The sequence below is a fragment of the Rhodnius prolixus genome, unplaced genomic scaffold, assembly GCF_049639745.1.
Source record: "Rhodnius prolixus isolate KJV_2025 unplaced genomic scaffold, Rpr scaffold_13, whole genome shotgun sequence".
Taxonomy (NCBI): Eukaryota; Metazoa; Arthropoda; class Insecta; order Hemiptera; family Reduviidae; genus Rhodnius; species Rhodnius prolixus.
Window position 1 is genome coordinate 4,227,916 of NW_027411583.1, and position 18,944 is coordinate 4,246,859.

Below are 18,944 nucleotides of genomic sequence, written 5' to 3' on the forward strand. Positions count from 1 at the left end.
GCTTTACTGTAAAATACTTTGTACTTTACTGTACAAAGAAAACGTACTGTATTTTATTTTTTGTACCGTATTTTTAATATAATTAAAATTGGATTTAATATAAATTTCTGTAATTAGAAGTGCAACGAACCTTTTTCTCTGTTGTGTTTCGGAGGAACGGATCCATAACTTCCCGGTACGTCTTTTAGTCAGGCTGCGATGAAGGTGTTGAATTCTTATATGTTTTCATTTCCAGAATGTTCTTGAAGATTGGAAGAGCCTTGCTAATTTTAAGTTGTTCTTCTGGTCTGTGGGCAGAACAAAATGTTTATTAGTGGCCGTAATATTAATCGAACCTTTACAGTGCTGACTTTATCCGCGAAACTAATCACATTTTCAACGAACCTTTATTTAGTACAAATAAGAGCAACCTACTTTTCCTGTAGGCCATACTGAGAAAAATATGGCGTAATAATATAACTCAATATAACTATCGCTATCTAATTTAAAAAAGTATTAATTTGCACATTAGATGATGATTTACAAAAAATATAAATTAGTGGTATAACAGTGATGTGGAATATAATAAATTATTGGATTGTAGTTAAACTAAATGGTTAACTCTTAAGATAATGGAATCTTGAAAGTTAAATAACCTTTTAAACGCACATTTCAGAAATGAAGAGAAATATATTCAATTAATTTTTTAACAATCCATGCGGCCATCAAATCAACAGAGAGGAGATTTATGCATGGAGAGTTTAATATTAGAAACTTAGAAACGATCACTGAAGATGAGATATCCTGACGAACTGAACAACCTTAATTCAACTTTCAGAAAAATATTAAAGATCTCTGCAGCATGCGCCATATTACCGGCACTGGATAGTCAAAACTTCTCGTTGTTCTGTGTGGTCTAATCTCTTGTGGAATGCAGTTTGTGCATTAACCCCTTGGTCAGCGTATAGAGAACATTGGTAGGCAGCCTGTGTAGAATGTTAAATGACTGATCGATAAGGACAGTGCCAGTTACTGAGATCCTCATAAAACTTTCAGCCTCTCAGCTTGCCTCTTGTGTTGTTTAAAATACAGTAAGGTATAATCCTCCAGGTGACTGACGAAGAGTTGCATCAATATAGATCTCTAAATAGTTTTCTTTATTTTTTTCTGGTACAAGAGTCCCAGGACTTCTGGTTAATTACCTGAAATTTCAAAGATAGGAACATCCTAGCCATAGATGACGTCAAAATTAAACAAATATCTAGGTTTCACGTTAAACAATTAGCCTATTTAATTCAGTAATATGGTCTCATAGCATTCCAACAAAAAGAACACCAAATAGTATATTATGGCTGCGAAACCTGTCCATAAATTAATAAATATACAAAGAATGTTGTAGCGTCAAAGATTGATTTTTTCCGTCGATCTGCTAGGAAGCTACTGCGGCATAAGATAAGAAATGAAATGATCAGAAAGACTTCGTCAGAACACACATCAACTGTAACCATAGCTGTTTAGGTGCATTAATAATTAAGACAACTTTATGATTGTATGGTATAGATTAAATGTTTGAACTCTAAAAATTCTAAAGTTATCAGTGAACTTAATTTGTTCATACTATTTTTGGAGAAATCTTGAATTTTATTAAGTTTTTTAAAAGTACTTTATGCCAACTTTTCGAACTATATTTAGTTATCAATAGAACTTAAAAATAAAACGAGAGATCTGAGTGTTTACAAATCAACATAACTAAGAATATTATTCATAAATAAAAACACAAAGTAATATTAAATCTAAAGCGGTTTATGTAATTATATCAAATAACTGCTCTACAGAATCTTCAAATATAGGTTTATCTAATAATTGTAATTCTATATTCGTCGTCCAAATTAAAATTTTAATTTATAACAAAAATTAAAAGTAAATTTGTAAGTTTAGAATCATTAATTATACTATATATAAATTAAAAATTATTTTAACTGCAGGATTATTTACAATAGCATTAGTTATCAGCTACAATTACACATAAACTTCGCTTAAATAGTTTCCATATGATTTTTTTGATTGATTTTTGTATAATGTTCTTAGTTGTTATTTTAATGTTGTGAACACTCATATCTACCTTTTTGTTTTGTAGCCCCGAGGATGAACTAAATATAGTTCGCCATATTGTCATCAAGAATTCAGCAAAAACAAACTAAAACTCAAGATTAATTTACTAGTCAAGAACTATTACCATCTTGTAATTTGAGGAGACTGTCCATTTTTTTGATGGTGCCTGACTGATACTTTAATTAAGGAAGAAAACATGTTTCCCATTCTGAAGATGATGTAGCTCCTAGGTTGAAAGTTTGGCTAAACTGAAAGATTGAAATTGGTGATAATTTTCTTCCTTATCTCAACTATAATTTGATTTTTATGTCAGATTTTTTTAAAACTAAGTTACCTTAATCTTATAGTTTACTTTTTAATCTCATTTGCATAAATATTATATATAATTATTAATCACTTATTACCAGGAGTAGGGTTTTTGTGAAAAGACTTCAAGGTGGGGAGAAGTAAGGCGTAGCCAGAACTTGCTATTGGTAGAGTCGGTGGTAGTTGCAGTTATTATTGGCCGATGTACGGTGATCATGCCCCACTATTCACATAAAAGATTACATACACTAACAAAACACTGTATCACAAACACTACACACACTAAAACAAAATGCCTCCTCCACATGAAGCTGTGCAGTATGTATGGCTGGACCAACCTCTGGTACACATTTTATGAACGTACATTGTATTTTGGTGGTTTGTGTGTGTGTATCCTCTACTCTGTAGTTAGGCCTTCCAGCGGAGGTCTGATATACGCGCAGAGTTCCAGCCGAGTAGACAGTCCGTCATCATAACTGTATGCTAGCCGTTCATACACTAGTACATAGCGGGCTCTCACAACTCACCACACAATTGTAACAAATAAGCTCGATTGGCCTTAGTTGGCTGAATTGGTCTTAACTCGGTCGGTTGGCCTCTCTATATGTTGGTTGCTGCTTAGCGCCTCGTATGAATTTGATTAGACCAATTTAAAAATTAATAACAATCAATGAGCTTTGTTGGTTAACTCTTTATTACCAAGTTTCTCTCCACTTTCTTAATTAATCGGTTAACCGCCCTTTCCCCCCCGGAGTTCTTCCTCAAAATAAACAATAATCACAATAATAATCGGACCTCTCTTTCATATTTCTTCTAATTTCTCTATTAATTACTGGTTTAGTTAATTCTTTCAATCAGTTTTAAAAATTTATATCAATTTAAAGAGATTTTAATTTCTTTTAATTTCAATTAACACCTTCACTCTCGTCTACTAGAAAAGATTTCCACTTGTTTGATTTCTTCCCAGAAGAATTTTTTTAAAAAACAGTTTTCTACTTAATAAACCAATCGTGGAACCGGAAGAAGAATACATGTTTAAATTAGAGCCAAACGATATGGAAGGTACGCCTTTCGAAGATGCTATCTTTTCGGATTTTTCCGGATCTGGAAGTGGACTTGGAAAACTGCCTGGTGCTGGTGGAGTCCATTCAATTCAGGTATGTTACCAACATTGTCTTTTTTTTTCTTTTTCTTTTTGTAATGTTTTCTTTACCATCATTTTTACATTGTATTACAAATATTTTGCAAAAAAAAAACAATCGATCTTTAAAATTATCTTTTCATTTTTTAAAAATACCTTCTCTTCTTCTTCCTTATATCAAGAATCGCTCAAAAGAAATCAGATTCTAGTTCTAGAATTATCTCTCTGAAGTTTCTGTTACATCTAGACGTGCCCCTCAAATGAATTTACCGCAGAAAAAATCTTTCCGTAGTCATGGATTTTCAGTTTCGTCTAAATCTAAATGCTATTATTAAATGTAAACTTAGTGCGTTTTATAAGTTTATTACATGACGATTTAAATTCCATTAACATCACACAGGGAGTGTTGCAAGGGGAGAAATTAAGCCCACTTTTATTTAATTTGTATACTTCAAATATTGTCGAATATTTTAAGATTAGGGGCGCCAAAGGAATTAGCATTGACAAATCTAATGAACTACTAATGCTATCATATGCGGATGATTTGGCCATAGCCGCTTACTCCCCAAAGGATGTTCAGTTTAAGCTCAATTTACTACAGTCTTACTGTGACACTAATTATCTCCAAATTAATACCTCCAAAACTGTTGTTATGCCTTTCTATAAAGGTAAATTATCTTCAAATATTCCAAAATTTTTTTGTAACAATGAAAGAATCGAAATTGTTAATTCGTTTTCCTACCTGGGTGTTCCTTTCTCGACATCGGGTAAATTCTTGCAGGCGGCCCAACATTTTAAAAATAAAAGCTCAATCGCGGTTTCTTCCGTACTCTCTTTGTTATCGAAGATAAAATCGGATTCTTGGGATGTAAAGAATTATCTGTTTAATTCTCTTGTCTCTAGCGTACTCCTGTATTCATCAGAGTTATGGGGGCTCCGCTATGCGGAGATTGCAGAAAGAATACCGCTAAGATTTTACAAAAATTTGATGAGGCTATCTAGAAACACGCCTGACTGTTTTGTGAGACTTGAAATTGGGATTATACATATAATATCGAAAGTTTTTAAACGTACTGTCTCTTGGTGGTTGAAGATCCTGACTATGCCACGCGAAAGAATTCCTCGTATCTGCTATGAAGCGCTTTTAGCAAATATTGACAATGGGAGCATTCCATTCAACTGGGTCACAAACACGCGTAAAAGTTTTATTATTATTGGTGCCGAAAATATATTTGACCAACAAGATATAGATTTCATTTCTAGCAGAGTACCTGGCATTATAACAAGTTTCAATAATCACCTCATCTGTAAGGACGTTGACATTGCGATAAATTCGAAATTTAATTCCATTTTTAGAAACATCAGCAGTTTTGGTTCAAGTGAACAATATATTCATTTTAAATGTAATATAAATGTGACCCGGGTTGCCTGCCAACTTAGACTGTTTTCCCAGAAAAAGCCCCAACTATTTGTTGATGGGAAAGTATATAAGTTTAACTCAGAGGCGCCTTGCCCCCTATGCAAGGAGGACAAGGACAATATTATGCACTTTTTAATAACTTGTCCAATTTTCGATGCTTTAAGGTATAAGTTCATAATAGAATATATTAATGTGCCTCCATCTAAAACAGTTATGGAAAATCTGTTATCTTTTGATAGTCAGCACCAAGTGAAATATGTTTACATTTATGTATCTAAAGCGTTAAAAATAAGAAGTTTTATTCTGAATAATTAAGAATTTGATATTTATGCAACTAAAGCGTTAAAAATAAGAAGTTTTATTTTGTGTAATTAAGAATCTGATATTTAGGCATTTCTATTATACTCTCATATTTTTATTCAATTTTTTTTTTTTTTTTTTTTTATTATTTTTTTTAATTCTATTTTTATGATTCCAGTATATTTCTTTTAACTCAGTTTGTGTACATTTACCCTTTTTAATATATATATATAATACCAGCAAATTTGTTATTAAGAAGAATTCATGTATGGAAAAAACATGTTAATCTACTTTTGTTTATTTCTTCATTTTGTGATCTCAGTTTATTTGTTTACAGAATAGGTATTTTATTTTGTGATTAAAGTTCTATTGTAAATATATGTTTAGGTCAAACCCCTTGCTACAAATTGTATTTATAAGCAAGTAATAAATAAATAAATAAATAAATAATATAAGTTTATTAGGTCTTTTTTAACAAAATAACCTTTGTTATTTAACTATAACTACAAATAGACCTTTCGTTAAAATATATTATTTTTCTTATTCAGAAGGCTGAAAACATGCTTATTTCTATTCAGAGCAAAGAATAATCATAAGTTTATCACAAGCACAATATTATTATGGGAGAAAAAGACACTGTAAAAGCTGGAGTGAAAATAAATGCAGATTTACAGTTTTTCTTTTCAAAAATACGCATGAAAAATAGGATTATACATTTCTAAGTTGTTGCCTAATACTTATTACAAATTCTGTTAAAAGGAGAAGTACTTAAAATACTTAAAAGTGCTGTATAGGCTATGTGGTATTTAAAATAATATGACGTATATAAGCCATACATTTTCGACAAATTTATAGTTGGCAAGAATCAGTTTGATCTCTTGTTGAATGCATCTAAATCACTGCATTCTGAAGCGATCTGAATGGACACTACTAATCTACTTTCTCGAAATTTTGGTCACTCTACTTTCGGTCGAAATAAATAATAATCCGTAATATACTTTTATTATGTTATAGACATTTTATGTTTATTGCATGTATTTTACTTCATTCATATTTTCATTCTTATTATTATGTTGGCCAAGATTTTATATTAAAAGAAAATAAAACAAGTAACCGAAAATATTAAAAAGCCTTAATACAAGACACAATGAAAAAAAAATTCTTTTAATGCACTGCCGGCGAACAGATAGTATTCTTTCGTTGCAGACAACACTATCACCAGAAATTGGGTTGTAAGAGTAGTTGTAAGAGAATTAATTAATTATTTGAGTAAATTAAGCTTTCAGTTAAGTGAAAATTTAAGGATACACAGTTGAATTCGAAACCGGGATCTCTGCTTGGGAATCTACGCAAGCTAAAAGTTCCCTTCTTTTTTTTTATATTGCTTTTAATATTATGTAGCCTTAGCAATGTTGATTATTAAATAGTATAACGTGCTTTCAAAAAGATTAACCATAATAATTTTTAGGCAAACCTAAAATATCCATTCTATAACTGGAAGTTGAACTTGAACCGTTTTGACTAGATAAAAGAATTCAGGTTTTAGATATAAAAAAACTTTTCATTAATGATCTCAATGTTAAATTCTTACTTTTATAAAATGTTTGATGCGGCCTAGAATCAGAAGTGACAACAAATTTAGCAAATACGATAATAATAAATTAAATTGAAAATTTATAGCAAGCAGGTTTATTCTTGAAATTGTTTTCTAGTTCAAAAACTGTCCCCTTCCAAGACATGTACATCCTTCCTCCCATTAAGGGTGGTTTTTAGTCATGAATTAACCCTCATAAGTTTTGTGTGGTATGTGTTCAAAGTATCATGATTGTATTATAACAAAAAATTAGCGTGACGGTTGCGATCCTTTAAGTTTTGATAATTTGTTAAGAAGACCAAATGCTTTATTAATAAGGCCTATAACTAAAAATACAGACGTAAACCAAAATTTAAAGAGAATATATTAAACCGTAAAGATAATACTAATACAATAATTTTATTAAATTATAGTTAAACAAGGCTAAGCAAACTACTGTGAATCTTAATGCACTGCTGAGTACTCTCGTAAAGACAAAACATTACCGGTAATGAGCTGAGAAGGTCCTCGGTAACGTAAAACCTCAATGTAATTGAGACGAAACCTCCGCACCCCTTAACAAATCCCATTTCTGATTTTTGGAAATAGCTAAAGACAAAAAATAAAATTCTTTGGAACATTTCCTATCGATGTCAGGACAGTAACTTTATCAGATGAATTTCAAGGTTTTAATTGTTTTTAAAAATAGATTTCGAGAAACTTCTAGACCTCAAACTTCATTTCCAGCAATAACATTTCGCCAAATCAGAGAAGACATTCCATATTTTTTAATTCTCCTACTTTATTCTATTAAGTCGAAATTTTAATTATTATGCTCATAGTATATCCTCGTTTTAAATACTTTTCGATGGAGACTTGAAATGGTTTTCAAGAAAAGGTAACCTCGGCAATAAGTGTTTCCTCATACTGGCATACAACTCTATATTAAACAAATGAATGAAAGAGTACGGTCTAAGATTGAGTAATTACAAATATAATTTGTATGGCAGTGCAATACTGAATATATATTCATGAGATTTGTCCATTGGAAGGTGATGCTGGGTTTGCAGGGACAACAGTGTCCAGAAATGGATCAACTACAGGGAATGTTTCACACACAAGAACTGGCTCCAATCCAGCCAGAAACCCCTAAGAGGAAGGAGGCTCCAGGTAAGAAAACTCCCTACTTTCCATAATTTCATTTTAATCATGGAAATATGGGTTTGAAGTATTTTTAACTGGAATTATGATCTTAAGGTCCACAGAACATTTAAAAGAGTTTTATACAGATTTTGAGGGTGTGAGTGCTCTTGAAATGTAATTAATTAATAATTCCAGTGTATTGCAGTTGCAGTTGAAGCAGTGACGACCAGCACCACCTCCAAAAAGTCAGAGTCTAAGAGTAAGAAGAGCGACAGTAACGGAGTCAAAAAGAAGAAAACCAGGTAATTATAATTAAAATTACTCATCACCTCTCTCTCTCTCTCTCTCACACACAGTAATATAGGAAGTGGACCTGACCTCCTAGAAGTACCTTCGCCACTCTTCTTAATTCCTAACAGCTACCATCCAATTGCTCGTGTCAAACCTGTCCAAGTGCTGCTCTTTCTGCTAATCTCACTTTTGGCCCTCTTCGTCTGTCGGGATGTTCGTGTAAGTGGTTTTCTCGTGCCTTATCTTAACTTCGTGATCTAATACAACAAAAATTTTACAAATTTTTGTTTATACAGCAATTTTTATAAAACCTTCAAATGTTTAAAAGTAACTTTAAGTTAGACATATTCACGGTTTATTAGATCGTCTATAAGGTCGTCCAAGTAAAAAACTTAGAAAAAAGAACAAAGAAACCATACATGATCATCAACTTCTTTAAAAACCAACTTACATATCTGAACTGAAGCCACAAAATGAATCAAAAGAATAATACGTTTAAACAAAAAAAAATTATATTTCGTAAAAATTGAAAAGAGCAAAGAACAAAACGAAAACATAACATTACTTCACATTAAATCACAATGCACAAAACAAAACAAAATACATATGTAAGTGTAATTAAAAACAAAGGGTTATATTCAGTAAAAGGTTATATATTAATTTCGCAACTTATACTAGTTATCAATTAAGGTTGTTAATGCAGCCAATTTTTTCTTATTAATTTGTGATAATTAATTATCGAATAAACCCTTTTTACTGAATATAGTCATTCACTTATAAAATAGTCACTAGAGAGGATATCACGAGCCACTGTCTTTTAAGACGTCATGTTAAGTTGACTGGAAGAGTTCTAAAAGTAAGTTTTTGAGATAGAGGATTTACGAGTATGTGTGACTGCATATTGAAGTGGAGTTTCTTACACCGGGTTTTGGCGACTTGGATGGTAAAAGGAATGTTAAGAGCTGCATGTATAGTCCGGGTTAGAGCGTTTACTGTGGACCGAAATATTTTAGATTTTCAGATTGAATGATTAAAATTTAACTAACATTTATTTAAAATGCTGTATACGAAATTCATTTAATTAATTTCATTAAATGGAAAATATTTTTATATTTCTATTAAAGGAATACGTACTTAAATACTAAACTTTCTTTTAAGACTTTCACAATCCATCCTTCATCCCGGTGCATTTTATAAGGATCGCTGATTAAAATTTGAATATTGAGGTCCAAACTTTAGTTCACATCATGAACGTGATTTAATTCTTTCAACAAGTATTGATTTGTTTAATCTTCACCTAGTCAAGAATTTCACTTTGTGAGAAATGTTAATGCGTTAAAGAGATACTTTCTTTTCAAAGTTTACATTTTATAAATTATACTCCTTGGAGCACCCCCGAAGTGCATTAGCCTGTTTAATAAATGAAAATAGAACTGGTAATTTTCGGGTACATCAGATTCTTGAAAGTTTAGGATAAAAATTAATTTGAAATTTGATTATCTTCGACCCCATCTCAATCTATTTCAGGTCACAACACGTAACCCTTGTATGTATGTTCTTGGTATGCAAAAGAGTATTTCGCAATCATAGTTGTGACTAACTTCTTCCTACGACAGTACCAATTTTATAATACTAAAACAAGAGTTTTTATTGTACTTCCATGCAAATTCTAAGATTCAATAAAAATTAGATAAAAACGCAAATTGTATTTTTAAAAAATAAGAAGAATGCTAAAAGATTTTATGAGAACTGGGAAACCTAATTCTGATTCCGTCATTAGAAGACATTAAGAACAGTTGCAGGAATCGAAGTTCTACCATAAACCTCCTATAATTATCTAGTGAACGTATTTGCCTAATAAGCACAATTAAAAGTTTTCTAAAAATTCCAAGTTGGTGAGAAACGATAACGACTTATTAAAAACATTGTAGAAAGAGAAAGTAGAGTTTTTGCTACAGATTTTCTCTGGATTTGCTAAAAACGCACCTTACTGGCAGAGAGTTTTCATTTTTCTAGTGTTAAAATTCATTTCTTTAATACATAAATGTATGAATAAAGCCATAAAAAAAAATAAAACGAAAAATGCATATTACTGATCTACTTGACCTCAGTTAAATCTTGTAAAAAATTAAATATAATCTCAAAAGTGGCGCTGTCAATAAATTGGATTGTGTCACTTTTAGTAAGCATAAACTACTGTAGCATGATTCACTCAATCAGACTAGACAATGAATTAAACTGTCTGGTGCCTAGATGAATCAATAAATTTTTTATTTTAAAGTCGCAGAGGGAGTGGAAACTTACAAATTCTTTCATACACAGTTTACCAAAATTGCAATTAAAGATTTTTCAAGGCTTTTAAATATTTAATTTTCTTCAAATAACATTAATAAAGTCATTTCGAGAATTTTGATTCGGATTACGTTGATTCCACGAAATCTAGAATCTTCCTACTGAATTACGAAAATATTTTAGTAAATCAAAAAAATATCCAAGTAAAATTATCTGATCGGAAGTAATTTACTTAGAAAAAAACAAATAAAAAGAAAAAAAAAAAACAAATTATGGAAACATTTAAGTACAACGCCATTTGGCATATGTGGGCGAACGCACGTCACATGGTAGACGCCCTCATCATCACGTACGAGTTATCTATACGAGGACGGTGGCGTAAAAGTTGGCAATGGGGTGTATCACTGCCTCCAGGCACCGATCGTTGGCTGTCTCACGAAAAACAAAAGGATATCTTGCTTTTTTCAATTGGAAAATGATGATAGTTCATGGGAAATCTTTAAATAAGTGCGATTAAAATTATAATAATCAAAATTGAATTATGTCCTTTGACAAATCTATTATGACTGCATTTGCCCAGTACTTCCACATTTCAATCGAAACGAAATGAAATAGTTTATCACATTATTACGTGGGTTGACAGAAGCTATTTTATATATGTATATAAAATATTCGGTTTAATAATTTGAATAACTTTTAATTTTTCTCGAACTCAAAAAGGTGTCAAACTATTTCAAAATTTTTAACATAAGGTGTCAGTAAGCAACTCCCCATTTGATCCTTTTACTTTGAAATGCTGTTAAGAAATGGTAGTTCAAGCTGCCGTACTAAAAAGGTAAATTCTAATACTTCGACTTTTAAAAATACCACGAAGAGTTGCTAATTTCACCAACTATAAATTAAAGGCTAATGAAATGACTTTTAAGAATAAATAAATAATATAAATAAAAATATTTCATCATGAACAAATAATTAACTTTCTAACGAACTTTAACAATATTCATAAAATTTGAACCTCTTATTTATTAATTACAGGACCACTTTTACTGCTTATCAGTTAGAAGAACTAGAACGAGCCTTTGAACGTGCTCCATATCCTGATGTATTTGCACGAGAAGAATTAGCATTAAAACTAAATCTAAGCGAATCCAGAGTACAAGTATGGTTTCAAAATAGGAGGGCGAAATGGCGTAAAAGGGAGCCACCAAGGAAAACTGGCTATCTGCCCACTACTGGTGAGTTTTTTTTGTTTAAAGAGCATTCTACCTTTTGAAATGATTTATCTTTATACTCAAATTATATATCCAAAAATCTTGAAGCTTTCTAACTCCTGACAAGCCTGCACATCACTTGAAAACAAAAAGTGTATTTAGTTTTTTTGAATGTCAACACACAAAATAAAATTGAACTTACAATAAAAATATTGTTTTGCGATCAAATTTACTTTTATCATTATTTCGTTTTAAAGTTATAACGCTACCACATCTGAGTTCTTAGACACCCGATCGTTTGCTACTGTACTATCGGTTCTCTTGTAACAGACAACAGTTCCCACCATCAGACAGTGAACTGTAAAAACTCATAGAAAAAGTATAACTGGCTGGCTTCTAAACTCGAACCTAGGATTTGAGTTTAGAGTGCAGAGCACGAAGCACTGAGCTAATTCCTTTTTCCCCTAGTCACATTGTTCCTAAAATTCAAAAGAAATTACTTTAAGTGATTAAACTTCCTTATTTTATTAAAAAACTGCAACATTTCTGTATTACTTAAGTATGAAAATGGTGTAGTTACAGTTAAGTTTTACAAAATCAGATTCAGTATCAAAATTGTTTCTTAAAACCGATTTATAGACCACCAGAAAAGTTACTTAAAATGATATTTAGTTAGGTTCACAATCTCCCATCCCAATGCTAATTGATTTATGAAAGAAGTTTTTTTCTGGAAGTAAGAGAGAAATTGAATGTTGATAAAGGATCCTTCACTGAAGCATTTATTTTAGAGGGGAAAAAGAAATCATCATTCGCGTTCAGAAAAGTAATCAATTCACCATGAGTGTTTCTTGGTCAATAGAGATTTTTTGAGGCTACTATAACTTATATTTGATTGCAATTTTGATTCAAGTCGTATTGATACACTTTTAATAAATATACAGAACAAGCTATTAGCGCTTTCATTTTTTTTTTTTTTAAACAGGTTCACCTACCTCTTCATTGAGCAGCGCTGCAGGATTCACAACTCTCAGTGGATATGCAGCCTCTGGCGGTGCAGCAGGAAGCCAACAAGGCAGCACCCCTACAGCAGCTGACGCTTGGGCCACTTATTCCTACGATATGGGACCACATTTAAATTTATTAAATTCAAGTCCATATTCAACGAACAATAGTTATGGTGGTGGAAATCCATCGTCACCAGTTTATTCAAATGTTTATACAAATATGGTACCACAACATGATGGTTATATGTATGGTGGGGGAGCGAACGTACGAGGACCTGAGTATGTACCGTTAGAGGAAGACCAACAAGTGTATAATCCTGATAAAGAGACCGGTGGTAGTCTGATTGAATATGTGCCAGATCTAGCTGGACAAGTCGCCCAGGAGAAATACCATCAAAACGAAGACCAACAACAACAACAACAGGAAAAAGGTTTAGGGTTTTGTTTTGTTTCTGTAAAAGAGGAAGCAAGAGATGAACAAAGGGAATATGTACCATTACCATCAATTAACTTTAATAATTGACAACTTTTTGAAGAAAATTATTGTTCAAAAACATAAAACTTTAATCCAAGTATTATGGTATTGTCGGAAACAGATTTATTCCATCCTAGAAATTAACAGAACCAAAAAAAAACATGTATCAGGGCCGAATAATTGAATAAAGTATGGAATAGATTTACATATAAACAATATTTTGAGTATTAACTAGACCTTGAAGAAAGAGTCAATGTAATTATTTACCGATATGATATTGTAATTTGTTCCTTTATGAGATCATATGAGGAAACCTCATATGAGGTTTGTTCCTTAAAATTCAAGATAGTCTAATTTTATTTTATTTTATTTTTTCAAAACATTTATAGAAGAGCATAATAAAACTACGTGATAAACATTGGCAAAAGTACAATAGTTTGTTTGAGGTATAAACCAAATAGGGACATCTACTTGGAAAAGTAAGAATATTATGATTCTTTTTAATAATTTATTAGAAATAAAAATATTGGGAGCTGTTCTTAAGAAGAAATTAGAAAGAGAATATAGATCAACGGAAGTACATAGTGGGTTCTGAGCTGGTAGATCATCACCGACCACAGATCATATATATTTCACTAAACAAGGGTAAGAAAAATGCTACGCAAGGCAAAAAGACATTGAATGGCTCACTAAGCGATGGATTCTTGATACAAACCATTTCTCCTTGGTAACTCTTAACAAGTCCAAATTGGAAGGCTTGTGAATTCTGCAGATTTAATCTGTTTAAAATGAACACAAACTTATGGTTCTGGAATTGGATACGAAGATGTTGCAGATTGGGTTTCTAACTAGACAGCACTTCTAACCTACTTCCCATTATTTTCTGATGTCCAGATCGCCATTCCTTTTTGTAGCGAGGACACAGTGTTCATGATTAATAGGCAAGAAATGGGGATTACCAATCAACCTAAAAAAAAAAAATCGAGCCCTTGAAGACAGACACATAACTCCCAAATTATGGTGGAACGAAAAAAAACAGGTAAATCTCTCAGTTCTACCAATTGTACTGAACCACTCTTTGAATTGCGAAATAAGTGAGGATCCTAGAACAGCATCATAAAAAGAAATAGAATACGTATTTAAAATCCATAATGCAAAACATTATATTATATGGATGCAAAAATTGGACTTAGGTATCAATGAGCAAAACAAGTGGAAGGCAGAGAAAATAGAAGACTTGCAACGTTAGGCGTAAAGTCTCATCTACAAAACAGTAACGAGAAAATTAGAAAAACGATGGAGAGAGGATTTATTGGGGACGAAAGTAGGGAACAATGGTACATCAGAAGGATGGTTGGCCAGAGATCGTCCCAGAAAATGTTTAAAGAAATGCCAAAAGAAGGAAAAAAGGGAGGCCGCTGAGCTTTGTTGACATTCTTAATGAGGCCATGCAGGGTTGGAGAGAAGCAATAAGGATCTCGCTTTTATTTGAGGAAATTAGGCTAAAAAACCTAATTATAACAAAATTACTTTGAAAACAGAAACAAAAGAAAAATACTGCTCACCTTATTTTTTCAGCACTTCTAAAGATTACTGTTCGATGGTTGATATTATCGTCTGTAAGAAACTGTTCTTAGCCGGCGATGTACTGGGAAAGCTCCGACCAGGAAATGGCAATGACTTAGGGGCTAAGCTCCTCAATGCTTCTGCGACTCGCCGTAGACTTTGCAGCTGTAATATTATTAACTATATTAACTTTCATTTGAAGATTTCTTTCGAGAATGTAGATTTCTGAGATGTTCCTAGGGATCCGAGAAATCAATACTCTACTTGTTACATTCCAATATTAAATTATTTTTTCCAATCTAATAAAGCCTGCACAATAATAATAAGATTAGATGTATGTAAACTTAAATTGAAATTTTGAAGTAGTGATGGATCCAGAGATTGTCAATCCTTCTCTTTGTCTGATTTATCGCTTAACAGTTACAGACCAGCGACCAGTTTATTATTAAAAGATTTTGTGATTCACTTTCACATTAAATAATAATAATAATAATATAATGGACAATTTATAAACCATTCTTTAAATTTTTATTCTATAATTTTCTATAAATTTAAATTCCAAAAAATGTTGATTAAATAAAATCTGAAAATTCAGTTTAAGGCTTTCTTGATGTACTTTTATCAAGATTATTAAACATTTTTAAGGATTTTTCCGTTTATCCCAGTAATTTTAATTGTGATAGATACATTTGCTAAAAAGTTTTAGGATGTAAATAAATATTTAGTTAAAATGAAAAAAAAAATCTGTTAAAAGAACGTGTAAAATATTTTTTAATTTTGGTTTTGCCAATAATCTTTGTAAATAACAGTTTTAAAATTTAATTATAATTGTAGTAATATTGTTCGACAATGATTGTGTTAAAATATTATTCGTTTGCTACTTTAATAAGAATGTTAATATTTTATAGGTTCCACTTTAGCCAAATTAATGCAAATGTTTTAACTGTTTGACTGAAAACCAAAAAAAGTCCGCGATTTTGAAGTCTCGAATTCAGTTTCATGAATAGTATCCAAGTGAATGATAATTTCGTAATGACGTAATTCAAATTTTTGCATTAAACTTTGTGTATTTTTTCAAATTTTTCTTCTTGATTACATAATAAAACGTGTGCCAATTATTATCTATTCTTAATATTGCAGGTCATCAAAGTGCAATAAATAAATATTGAAGAGGTTAATACAATTATTATTCGCTTAATAAGATATTAAAGTAAGTGTCTATTGGCAAAGAATAGTTGAAAAATTATTCCGCTATCTTTTCTAATTATCACAGCTGCAGTGACGATTATCCATTGTGTTATACCCACAATTGTAGATTATGGTTATGATTGTAGTTATGGATATGAAAAATACGTAGTGTGTAGTTTTAAATTCAGTATACAGCGATGGAAATGATGGTTTCCAGTTCCAAGAGGAACACACTGTAGTTGATAAATTCGCTGATTTGCTGAGTTATATCCTTTTAATTTTTGTTGCCTTAAATTCGAGAAATAACGCTAAATTAAATATCGGGGCCATATATTTATTTAAATATTTATATAGGAGTTAAGCCAGCGGCAGATTTGATGGATAAACTATTAAAATGAATCTCCTCAAAAATCAAATCACATTGCTCACAATTTAGCTTCACGAAATAGCTCCACCTGTTTATGAGGATCCTTCTCATCAAATTGCATTTTTTGAAAATTGTCAATCGCTATGTGGTTACAACAATTTTCTTATACGCCAACAAATGTAGGGACAAAAGGGTGAAAAACTATGACAAAATAGATTTTGAACGAAATATTTTGTTAAGTTACTGACTTTTTTTTAAAATTAAATATTTGAGAAATTTCCTCTAGCGGATAAATAAATAATTGACTTTTCCTCATAGCATTAATTGTATTATTAAAAAAAAAATTCGATGTTAGCAGTTTGGTTGAACAAATTCTTCCCAAATAATATTCTATAGTTAGCTTATGAAAAACCACTTCCAAATGTTCAACACTTTTCGAACTATGTAAAATATATATTGAAAAAAAGTCTTGAATTTAGATTTAAAAATTAAAAACTTGAGTTAACTTTTGTAGATATATTACAAATAATTTCTTAAATACTAAGCTTTGTATTATAAATTAATTTGAATTAATTATATAATTTAGGCAAGACAAATTTAAAGAAAATTTAATGCCTGAGCATTCCTAGTGCCTTTTACCAATTGTTATAAAATTTTTGAATAAACAAAAAAAAATATATTAAAAAAATACTACATTTATTTATAAGTCCATAAAATAATAGTTTCAAAAGAAACTAAGTTTTTATAAATTCATTTTTATTATTAATGAATATGTTTGAAATTTGCGTATTTTTCTTTTATTTTATTTTCCTTTGGTTAATAAAGTTAACCTTCTTACATTCTACCCACTTTCAGTCCTTCCAGCTTACTTTTACTGTTTTATTATTTACTAGGTTGTTCATGTAAAGGATTGTTTTTGGATTTTTTTGTTTTTTTTTTACGCAAATGTTTATCATAAACTCCAAATTTGGTACAACAGTAAATACTTGTTAAAACCGGTTCGTTCAGTTTCCTTAGTTGCATAAAAATTTTTGTGAAAGCCGCGAAATTATTGACAGCCACCATTTATATATTTAAACGTGCAGATCCCTTCCCGAACTGTGGGACTTGGATAGTAAGAAATACACTTATATAAGTTCAATTTGAATGTATTATAATGTATCAGGGGACAGATAATGAAGTCCTTGTCTTCTAAGCTTCACAATTCTTAAAGTATGTATATCATAAAACGGCTTCTGTCCAACTACTCCTTCGTAATCATAGATCCATACTTTTTTTACTTCATCATCCATACTCTTCATTCACACTTCATACTTTTACTCCTTGTGCCCTGCTCTTTTTGCATTCCTTCGCCCATTCTCTTCTTTCACTCCTTGGTATATTAACAATAATAAAAGAAGAAAACGAATCATTTATGGGACGCAATGTAAAAACTAAATTGCCTAATTAGAAAACGCTACAGATATCTTCAACTATCAATTAAAATATAGAAATTTAAAATATACTAGATAAAACCCTTGAACATTAAAGAAATTATGACCAACTTAAGCCGAATCTCTATAAATCTTCTCCTACCATTGAAGATGTTCCCAATATTGAAGAATTCAGTTTTTTTAGGAACCCTCAAAGTTTTTCAGGAGAGCAAAAACTGATATTTTCCTGTGAAAACGTAGTCTGTAATTGGGCATGATGGCAGTATCAAATTAGAGAAAATAACAATCTAGTGTGAAAACTTACACTTTATCCTACCGCAGTTGACGTATTTAATATTTTTTGAAAATTTAAATTTGTAACAAAAATAATTCTAAACATTAAACAAGACGACTGTATAAAATTATTCTGTTAAAGCAAACGAGATTATTAGAGCATCTCCAGACCGTCATTCACTAAAATCGTCATTTTCTGGAAAAGAAAAAGTGAAACCCTTTGGCGTCTTCTAAACATTACAGCTTATATTCACTTATTATTCTGATACATGCAGTATCGGGGATTCACAAAAGGGACGCCATACTTCTCTTTCTATAGAGTGTCGAGTTCAATAGATCTATTTTGAAAAAAAGAAGAAATTTTATATATACATATTAACCTAAATTTCTTTAAAGAACTTTAACCTATTCAGGCATAAGTTGTCACTTCAATGGTGTGGAGTGATATGAGGCATAACCATGGACATCGGTATTAGACGGAGCCACACAAAAATAAGCCCATATACTGGTACATGCATTGCCTAATATCAAATAAATTAAAATATTCGATACGGTAGATTAGCTTTAATTTTTTTGTATAGCGCATCAGAAGCCAAGGCAATTATCCTTTTAATTCAGTACTAGCGTCTCAACTAATTATTGTTAACACTTACCAATAAACTATCACCGGTGAAATCGCCCCTATTCACCTAATCACACATCCAACAACAACATCTTGCTCAACTAGATTGGTGAAGCTGGAGATTTCAAATATGCAATATTTTAATTTCTCTTTAATACTTGATAATTTTTCTCATATTGATTTTGTCATCGTTACCTTTGAGGATATCCCCAATTGGGCCTTCAATATTAAACTTTTTCTTCCTTTCT

General features: G+C 31.1%; 2 protein-coding genes across 8 annotated transcripts in view; one reads left to right on the plus strand and one right to left on the minus strand.

Moving 5' to 3' along the window:
- Bcs1 (mitochondrial chaperone BCS1) overlaps positions 1-12,883 on the minus strand; it is a 26,115-nt gene extending 13,232 nt beyond the window's left edge. For 4 of the 7 annotated variants that reach the window (XM_074115448.1, XM_074115444.1, XM_074115441.1 and 1 more), the window contains exons 1-2: positions 2,496-2,638; positions 131-287 (exon numbers count right to left, since the gene is read on the minus strand). The gene's annotated coding sequence lies outside the window, so the exon portion shown is untranslated. Of the gene's footprint in view, positions 1-130; positions 288-2,215; positions 2,340-2,495; positions 2,639-8,352; positions 8,523-8,716; positions 8,871-12,760 lie in introns of those variants that run through there. The other 3 variants (XM_074115439.1, XM_074115440.1, XM_074115442.1) reach the window with 3 other exon arrangements.
- Positions 3,073-17,152, plus strand: LOC141447706 (uncharacterized). Its single transcript, XM_074115457.1, has 5 exons — positions 3,073-3,554; positions 7,884-8,001; positions 8,180-8,276; positions 11,593-11,792; positions 12,751-17,152. The coding sequence occupies exons 1-5, from the start codon at positions 3,429-3,431 to the stop codon at positions 13,293-13,295; spliced, it is 1,086 nt and encodes a 361-aa protein (XP_073971558.1). The 5' UTR covers positions 3,073-3,428; the 3' UTR covers positions 13,296-17,152.
- The last annotated feature ends 1,792 nt before the right edge of the window (positions 17,153-18,944 follow it).

What these genes read in the sequence shown, in the direction of transcription:
- LOC141447706 (XM_074115457.1), top strand. Translation starts at nt 3,429, where the DNA reads ATGTTTAAATTAGAGCCAAACGATATGGAAGGTACGCCTTTCGAAGAT. An exon ending in TAAGAGGAAGGAGGCTCCAG is followed by an intron (nt 8,002 to 8,179) that starts GTAAGAAAACTC and finishes AGTGTATTGCAG; the next exon opens with TTGCAGTTGAAGCAGTGACG. An exon ending in TGGCTATCTGCCCACTACTG is followed by an intron (nt 11,793 to 12,750) that starts GTGAGTTTTTTT and finishes TTTTTTAAACAG; the next exon opens with GTTCACCTACCTCTTCATTG.